General features: G+C 33.3%; 1 protein-coding gene across 1 annotated transcript; it reads right to left on the reverse strand.

Moving 5' to 3' along the window:
• Nucleotides 1–146: 146 nt before the first annotated feature.
• On the reverse strand, nt 147–9,579 carry LOC126815381 (CBP80/20-dependent translation initiation factor). Its single transcript, XM_050540992.2, has 5 exons — nt 9,363–9,579; nt 8,103–8,391; nt 6,603–6,805; nt 5,394–5,485; nt 147–4,409 (listed from the first exon to the last, which is right to left on the reverse strand). The coding sequence occupies exons 1-5, from the start codon at nt 9,471–9,473 to the stop codon at nt 4,274–4,276; spliced, it is 831 nt and encodes a 276-aa protein (XP_050396949.1). The 5' UTR covers nt 9,474–9,579; the 3' UTR covers nt 147–4,273.
• Nucleotides 9,580–9,767: the final 188 nt, after the last annotated feature.

The following is a 9,767-nucleotide window of genomic DNA, read 5'->3' on the forward strand; positions in this document are numbered from 1 at the left end:
AAAGAAACGTGAAAGCGTCTCCCCACGCAATATAAATTTAATAGAAACCCCACCAGGACGTTTTTCATATTGATGGGTCAGTTATATAATCAAACATGTTTAACCAACATTTTGAGGAATATAAGCAACCAAACAAACAACCAGTCTATATTTAAAGACAAACAAATTTTATTGTATTTTCTATATAAGAAATGTAGCCGCGCACCAATAATGAATATCTGTTGGTTCTAAAAGCACTTTATGAATATTCAAATAAAACCGTCAAAATACAATTCTAACAATGTATAAAGAATGCAAATATAAACAGTGAATATAGGCAAGGTGAATGGTAAATGACATGTTTAAATACAACAAATATCTTTTATTTCAATGTCCTTGAAAAGATTAATTACATGAAAAAGAATATATCCCGTATTTCTGAAACAATATAATACTGGATTACTTAAAAGAATAGGGACAAGGGCGGATCAATCTTAAAGGAGAAAAATCATATAGATGTCCGTGAAATACATACTTAACGCCCCCTTTATATCGGAGATCCAGTGAAAATCTGAACGTACCCTTTAAGTCAAATCAAGACTCGTTTTCTTACAAATAGTGTGAATTGCTGGGGGATAATATAAAACCATTACAATAGGCTCAAATTTAAAAGATTTTCATTAATACAGCAAATTTAATTCCAAAAACACTAACATAAAAACTAAACAGCAAAATCTAATTACAATTAATAAATTGTGTGGAATGGTTCTATCTTAACATTTTATAGACAACCTCCATTCTAGTGTTTGCTTAATGTATTCATCAAATTTTTACAAGAGACAAAATTATTTACATGTTCCTTGATAAATATATTCTGTAAACATGACAAAATTAATTCACATGTCAGGATTAATTCGATTTACAAATTTATTTACAAAACAATTCAACTAACACAAAATAATGTAATATTTCTAAAGAAGATGGTTACATTATTCATAATTTAATACAGATAAAATTAGTATTGAATTTAAAGGGAGACACAGTTGCTCAGCAAGTAAGGCGCTGTTATGGTGTTGGCCAGTGTGGAGGAGAGGGGCATGACATTACAATGAATAGTGTAAAAATACCCCCCCCCCCCCCGCCCGACAGTTGGAATTCGAAATCATAGTCCGAGCCAAGATTTTCCTATAGCACACTGCATGGCAAATGCCCATCTTCATTAGTCCGTTGGTGCACAGAAGTAGGATATTAAAACCCCATTTCATTGATTTTAAAATGATGATAGTTTGCAGAGTATTTAGTTGATATCATCAGTAGGAAACAGTATTTTGAGCAACATATTCTATACTCTGGTACCCCTTAAAAAATTTTTACTACGCTTTTGATTCCTTAATTTATGTACACAGAACCAAAATAACCCAAATTAAATTGCCATAAGATGCACTTTATGTGTATGTTTTAAATAATATACTCAAAATTGATTTTAATGGCATTTAATAATTGAACTGGAAATACACAGGTCACAATTCTATGGAATCCAATTAAGGTTTTGACTAGGCTTCTCTATATTAAACAATAAACAGTAATTGTATTCCACATTCCACAGAATTGTTTCCTGTGTACAAAATTGATGCTAACATTAATACTGATAACACTGACCACCTATATCAAAATATTTTAAACCATGAAAATAATTATGATGAAAGTTAAATGAGCTTAATATAGTTTTATGATTCTTAAAAGAAATGAGGTAACGAACACCCGTCATGGAAATTTTGAGTAAATAAAATCAACTTGTTTGACTCTTCTTCAAATCAGGGGTTCTCAAACTGGCAACTTTGCTTTGTTCAGTAATTTAAGTTTATGCATCTTATACAAAAGGCTTTATCTCGCTTTAACTCAGTACATCTTAACAAGCCCTTCAGTAATACATTTCATATTTCGGCACTAATTTCGATTGGTTACTGCTCGAGCTGGGAAGCCTATCAGATTCTTCAATCATCGCGAATACCAAGTCTCGTGCTTTCCCGCTGAAATATCTACATGTGATAATTGAGTTGCAAAGTTCAGGGTTCGTTCAATGTCAAGGTTTCTGTGGAGGTCGCCATGCTTGATTTGAGTGTGTTTGTGCCACAACCTTTGATTGGGCGCTATCGTTCTTGTGTCTGCGTTAAAGGGACATAACGTAGCTATAAGTTCGGGAATTGCAGACCAGTCCAGCAACGGCTAGAGGTTGTAAAAGTCTAGATGTTGTAAAACTCCCGGTCATTGCTTCAGTAACATGCTGCCATAATAAAGCAACCAGCAATAGAGGATATTTACAATATTGTTTATAACATTATTACTTCAAGTACAAATAACAGAACATAATAATCTTACTTTAGTTTTGTTTAAAAATTATAACTGAAAAAGATTTATGTACAAACCCAGTATCAGCAAATTTACCCCCTGGATAGGCAATATCTACTGTCTGGGGTTAAATTTAGCTTAGACGGGAAACTCTTGCTCTTAATATTCTACAATTTATCATAATCATTCATTCCTTAAAAATGTGAAACTAGTTGACATATTAAGTTCAAATGAATAGACACCTATATTCTAAGAAGCATACTTCCATTGTTTTATCAAAACCCTATCAAATTTTACTTCTTTGTTTGCTCCTTAATTATACAATCAGAATTAGGTCTATTCCATATTATAAACTATAGAAATTTGTGGTTGAAAACAGAAATAAGGAAATAAAACTGTGACATGAGGAAATTAAGCAGTGGGCTGTTTGTAATGATATCTTTCCTGTGCAATCAAACAGTGAAACTTATTCAGTTGCACACAAAATCTTTGTTCTTCGATTATAAATATGGTGATATGACAGGTTATGAAAATAATGTAGCAAATGTATTCCTCTAATAAAATAAATGTGGTTTTACAGGTTTATTATTTATTTATATTCCCTCTTAGAAATAATTAAAAATACCTATATTGCAGTGTGAATGAAAATATTTGACATCTCATTATTATATGAATTCATTAAATTACTTTGAGCTTTGTTGTATAAATGTGCATCTGCACTTAATGTAACAAATATAAATCTTTGCGAATACTTCAGCAGCACAGAACAATAATTTTATTGAAAACTTTCTTAGCACAGAACTCAAGTTGTGAGAACGTCTAGAAATCAAAGTTTTGAAATGGAGTATTCTGAAGTTTAAATTGGAAAAAGATTAATTAATGTAAACCTATAAAAATGTTCAAACACTTTGATGAATACATAAAGTATATAAAATAATATGATTAAATTTTTCATTTATATGACTGATATTGGGCCACTTCCAGTCATCTTGATATTGATTTAAACCTCATAAATAAATTCTGGAACAATATCATACTCTCCTATTTCACTTCCGTGCATTACCATGTTTTTATTAAGTATAGAATGAATAAAAACAAGGAAATGTACGGGTTATTTCTATTTTTCTCGTTTTCTCTTATCTAGTAACATTCAATTATTTTTTTGAAACAGTCTCATATAACAACTTTGAAGGAATTTTCAGTGAGCAGAAATTTGCCCATGTATCTGTCACTTCCGTGTCCTCAAATCTTCATTTGTATCTATCGTAGCAATGATATGTGATAATGGTTGACACCAATATTGTCCTTTAAATGACTAAATGTGTTTAAGTTCTTGGTTTTAAGGAAAGGATTATGTTTAAAGGAACTAAACCTCTTTGACTTAGACTAAAACAAGGTGTTCAATTGATCTGAGGTTTTATTTCCATTAGGTAAGGGAACGTATATAGAGTTATATTTCAGTTTATTTCATAATTTTAGATTCATGTTTGGCTTCAAGTGTTATATTTTAGCGACTGGCTCAATCTGGGGATCTTAATATTAAATGTAGACAAGATACAGTTTTCAGACAGTAAATCAACATATCAAACTTAATCAAATCATCAAATTTATTTTTTACTCCAAATCAAAGATGTTTAAATGCTAAAATTAGGACAATATCTACATACCCATTCACAAAGACATAAAACAATTAATATAATTGAGTGCTTTTTTTGATATGTTCATCAGTTACCCTTGTGGTAAGTAATAATTATGCATTATACAAAACTCAACATAACAGAAAATGTTAGGCATATATGCTGCAGTGCCAATGTCGGTAAAATCAACTGATCTACACTTGCTGTTATCATCCACAGTACCGTAGTATCATTATCATATCAAGTACCGACAAATAGAGTATTGAAGAACAGTATCGCTGCTTAAAATATTTTCAAATAAAGTATTATCACACAACCATTCCTGCATAAAGTTCAGCCATTATATCACAATAACATCTAGTAACATCATTAGAAGCTGGTTCCCACTTTCTACCATAACATTCTATTAACTCTAACAAAACACAGCGAACTTTTGGTGGGGTCCTATAAGAAACATTTGTTATTATTTAACCCAAAAAATATTATCCAATAGTAGGTAACAAATAGAAATTTACATATTGCTTGGGGGGTTGGAGAGTCTGGTATTACAGTGGTTTTAATCCCAAGCTTGTACGAGCCAATGTCGTGGGTTTCATCCTATTGCTTAAAACACATACGTGCAAGCGCACTATTGAATTGAATTTGTACTATATGTTACGCCCAAAATACCCTAGCTTGTGGACGTTAAACCTTCTCCCTCTAATATGCTGTTTGCCAGTCAAGGTAACATATGCTCAGTAGCAGCTTTGCTGACAGAGCTGCAACTTAAAATCAAGATTCTTTCTATCTGTTTTTACAGTGTTCATGTGAATTTGGAGCTGCATCACTGACAAGGGGAAACCACGTTGGAAAATCTGGATGAACTTTCTCGACCAATGCAAGGATCGAACACCCGACCGCCAGGCTAGCGAGCCAGGGTCTTACCCACTTAGCCATGTGATCCCCTAAGAAAACATGAATGAGAGAGAGAAATGGGGTTTAACGTCCACTCAACACAAACTAGGTCATTTCGGGACAAAAGTTTGGTTTTATTTTATTTCATTAATTCGCATGCGTGTAGGGGTCTTTAGCAGTGGGAGGAAACCGGAGGACCCGGAGAAAACTGAAGAGGTTTGTTGTCGACCCTACTCCTTGTTACGTACAAAAGGGAATCAAAACCATGCCAGTTGCCTCAATGACAGATCTTATGATACAATGCACACACGTAACCATTCGGCCACAACAGTACTATGGAAACAAATGGAGATCTATGTCGCTTGCCGTTAAATACAGTCTAATTTGTCATTTCAAAATGTTACTCGGGTTCGACAAGCAGACAGCTAAACATGAAACTGGATTGGATTGATTGTGCATGTTCTAAATCTCTTTATTTTCTGTTTATTCTGGAATTTTACCGGTAAGCACTAATAAATTTATAATCAAACTTACTTATCCATGACAATTTTTTTCCTCACTTTTTCTAGGAAGTCAAGCATTCTATCTGAATCAACAGATTCAATTAATTTACCCACACATTGCAACTGAAACAGAAAAAAAACCAAGGTGTATTTACCTTGTCCCCAAATTTCAGCTCAAAATAATGAGTCGCTTGGACATGAACGTCAACACTGCTTATCCGGACACGTAACCCTTTTAAGATTTCAGGTCAATTTTTTCGTTGGCTGACCTGATAATCGATTTCCGTTCCTTTAGAGGTTTATAACTGAATGACCCATGAGCTGTACTTCATAACGAAACGTAAATTTCACCTACACATTATTTTTATGAATAAAAATCTGGTTGTATCCAGACACTGCATAATACAGCTTAGGACACCGGTATGCATTTCCAGATGAAGACTGACGGGTTAAAGTTGTTTGAAAAAGTATCACATATATTGAGTTAGTTGCTCGGTCCTACGTTAGAGGAATTTAAGAGATTTTAACACAAAATTAAGAAGTTTTATTCTCCAAAATATTATCGGGATTGGCCCTTTAACACTTAAAGATACATTATCTGAAATTAGTTAAAGAGTTGGCAGTTCTGACTATAATAGTTAAAAACTAGATAATGTAAAGAGAATTTGCTGAAATTTCAGTCAAATTGATCCACTCTGAACCAAGATTTTAGTGATTGAATTTTCGGCCTTGCCTCGATCATCATTACTAAAGTCTGTATGATAAAAACATAGTCTCGATTATCCATTTCATGATTAAATTATGAATGGAAGTCAAACAGCAAATCAGAACCTAATCCAATAAACATCAAGGGTTGATTATGGTCTGGATAAGATAATTAATGTCTAATTAATAATTTAGATAACATTTCAGGCCTAAAGAAAGACCTGCAATAGGCAGATTTAGTTTTTGCATAATGTATGTTTAACAGTCATTAAAGTATGGTTGCCCATGTGATGAACAACCCCCCCCCCCCTTCTTAATGGAGTTTACAGGGGATATATTATTTCTATAAGCCCAGGCTTGTTTTCAGATTCTATAATTGAATGTTGTTACTTTATATTATGTTAATATATAATGAATAAATAAATAGTGTTAGTCTGTTAGAAAAAAAATGTTTTCAGAGCTTTGTCAATCTAGAACTCAGAGGCAAGTTACAATATAAGGGAGATAACTCATGCACAAAACCCTAGCTGATTACCTGCATAGATATACATTCAAATTCATCATCATTACATTTTTCACCCTCAGAATCTACAATCATATCACAGCATTCCATGATAGGTCCAACTAATGGTTTGATGGGTTCACGATTCCCTATTTTCAGATTAAAAAATATCTGACACAGGAATGTAAAAAAGCCTAAGAATTTATTGATTGATTCTTTACGCAGTTCTTCTTTAACTGGAAGAAAAAAGTTAAATAATTAATAAGGAAAACATGTACATGTTACAAAAATTGAACAATGTACGCAATGATAAATAAAATAAGGTACACATAAGATACATTATAAACGTAGTACAGGTTCACATTAGATAATATAAAATTCAATAAGGTACAAATGCAAATTGAATACATTTAAGCCCCTAAGCCAAGATACTCATTAGATAAATCAAGTATCCTGTCCATAGGTTTGTCTTGTGTAATTGTTTGTGAGTGGTGCAGTTCCCCTGAACTTACCAATAAGTACACATAGATAAAATTAAAGAGAGAGAGAGAGAGAGAGAGAGAGAGAGAGAGTGTTTAACGTCCACGTGACACAAACTATATCATTTTGGGACTAACATATGGTTCAATTTTATTTCAATAATTCACTTGCTCGCACGCAAGGGTCTTTAGAAGTGTGAGGAAACCGGTGGTCCCAGAGAAAACCCATGAGGTTGGACAGGTAACACTACTCCTTGTCACGTACGAGCAGTGATTCTATGACAGACCATATGATTTAACATGCACACGTTAAAATTAAATAAATGAAATGAAAGGTGGTTTAACGTCCGAAGTACACTAGACCTCGATTTTCTCTCCCATCTGAACGACTATACACCACTGACAATAAGGAACCACATCGGAAAATTTCCAATGAACTATCTCGGCCAAAGCAGGGATGAACATGGGACCGATAGCAAACATCTTACTCACTGAGTTAAATCAAATAAGATATACATTAGATTATCTCTTCAAGTTTGGTACCTCCAAAAGGTTAACTGGGTTGATCTGATGTGTTACTTGGGTTATTGAAGAGACACTGTGTCAACAGTAGAGCAAGAAATCGGTTATATCCGTACACTGGCTTTTTCTACAGATATAATTATTTTCAACAGGAATAGGCTGTCATCAAAATAAATGAACAAACCAAATTTATTGATCACTCTCGTCCAATTAGAATCAAAGTTATCATGTTCAAAAATGTCATCCAATCACATTGCTTATCTCTGCTTAGCGTTAGTGAAAATTGTTTATCGTCGAACTCTGTCATGGTCCCCAGGTTTCTATGAAAGGCGGGGACAACAAGGCACTTGGTACACAGTGCATTAATAAAATAAGGTACACAGTAAAAATAGATAATAAGATAATATCACACAGTTAGTTAAATGAAATTAAGTAAGGTACAATGTACAATACATGCATTATTCAAGCATTTGAAAGATACTACTGCCTTACAATCTTACATGGAATAACTTATTAGACAGAAACCTCTCACCTTTAAAATCTTGCTGGACTAGGCTGAGTAAACAGGCACGGAACTTGACACCATCAACTTCGAAATTTGAAAGTTTTTGAGCCACATATGATCCGGATTCCGCCAATTCTCGATCTTTGAGACACTTTTCATAAATTATTGCTGCAAGTTTTTTCAAATCTTCCGCTGTTTTACAAACTTCTTCAGATATCTTTGTGAGATCTTTTAACTGTTTTTCATCAATGTTCAGTGAAAGATTGCCCACCACTTCCTCAATATCTGACACAGAATTATTTCTTCCTCTTGTTTCCTACCAAAATATTAAAGTTAATACATGTATATTGGTACATTTTTCAGTTGGTGTAATATTCCCTTCATATATAGAGCAGCTAAATACTACAAAAGGTCCTTCACTACATGAACAATCGGAATCCACATCACAAAATTCATAGGCAGCAACAGTTTTATCAAAAATGTGGTAGGCCCAATAGTTCGATATAATTTTGCAGAGTTCCACTGAGAATTAAATCAAACAAAATGTAACAGAGACAGATGTTGTGTAATCAACTGATGACAAAGATGTACCATACTGGTACACTTTCATTTTCAATATTTGCATTGTCTTTGTGAAACCCATATTATGTTTAGTAGAGGTCTAATAATATTTGTTGAATACTGCATCGTAATTTGTATATTTTGAAAGTCTACCATTTTGCTTGTAACAATGTCAAAGCAATGTCACTTTTTCAAAAAATTAAAGAAAAATTGTTAAATACAACGTCCATTAGGCCTATGAATATTAGTGACGATAAATGTGAGGAACAAAGTTAAGGCTTTATATATCTGAATATTGTGGTATAATTGTCGATATATTTGGAGATATTTATTTATGTTGGGGTATCCTATCTATACATGTACCATTCTCTGCAATTTCACCCAAAAATCTCTACACTAGGCCTACTGTAACCGATTGACTGACTGCACGTTCAATTGGAATAATAATAAGTTTATTATTATATCCCGTTCCGACCCCAAGCATTTGCATAATATCACACTCTCAGACAGATCTGTTTGGGCATTGAAATGATAAATCAACATTACAAAAAAAAAATCAACATGAAGTTTGGTTTTTGCTGCGAGAAAATGATTTTATTTTTTTAGCCGGTTGGATGGTAAATGGAAAATATGCTTGGATGTTCAAGTCTACAAAAATACACAAAGGAGGCATCGACTTTATAAGAAAAATAATATCTAATTTCGTAGTTTGGACTAGGTTAGTACCTTTTTAGCTACACTGTTTTCTGCTCCACCTCCAGGAACGCCTGCAATATGGTTCATTACTTCAGAGCTTAACAATACTCCTCTTCCTCTACCTCGTCCACGACCTGCCATGTTTGTTTTTCTCGGCAACACAACATAGAGTTATCTTTCCCAGTTTACAATCTTCACAGTCTCGAACATCATGGTTATGAATAAAGCGCTAATCAATAAACCTGCATCAATCGAAATTCATATTAATTCTCGGTTTCCTGATTTCAGTTTCTTACTATTCTGTCTTCATGTAATGCCAAATTACTAAATGAAATAAAAGTGATAAGTCGGAACGAAAAGAAAATTATTTTTTATGCTAATGCATTCTACAAAAGCCACGTCTTTCTCTCTGCAAAATGCAGTTTTTGTCCAAAA

Source organism: Patella vulgata, chromosome 3 (assembly GCF_932274485.2).
Source record: "Patella vulgata chromosome 3, xgPatVulg1.2, whole genome shotgun sequence".
NCBI classification, from domain to species: domain Eukaryota; kingdom Metazoa; phylum Mollusca; class Gastropoda; family Patellidae; genus Patella; species Patella vulgata.

Coding starts and splice junctions, on each gene's coding strand:
- LOC126815381 (XM_050540992.2), bottom strand. CDS start 9,473: ATGGCAGGTCGTGGACGAGGTAGAGGAAGAGGAGTATTGTTAAGCTCT. Junction 8,392..9,362: donor AAAACAGTGTAGCTAAAAAG/GTACTAACCTAG, acceptor ATATTTTGGTAG/GAAACAAGAGGAAGAAATAA. Junction 4,410..5,393: donor AAAAAAATTGTCATGGATAA/GTAAGTTTGATT, acceptor TGTTTCTTATAG/GACCCCACCAAAAGTTCGCT.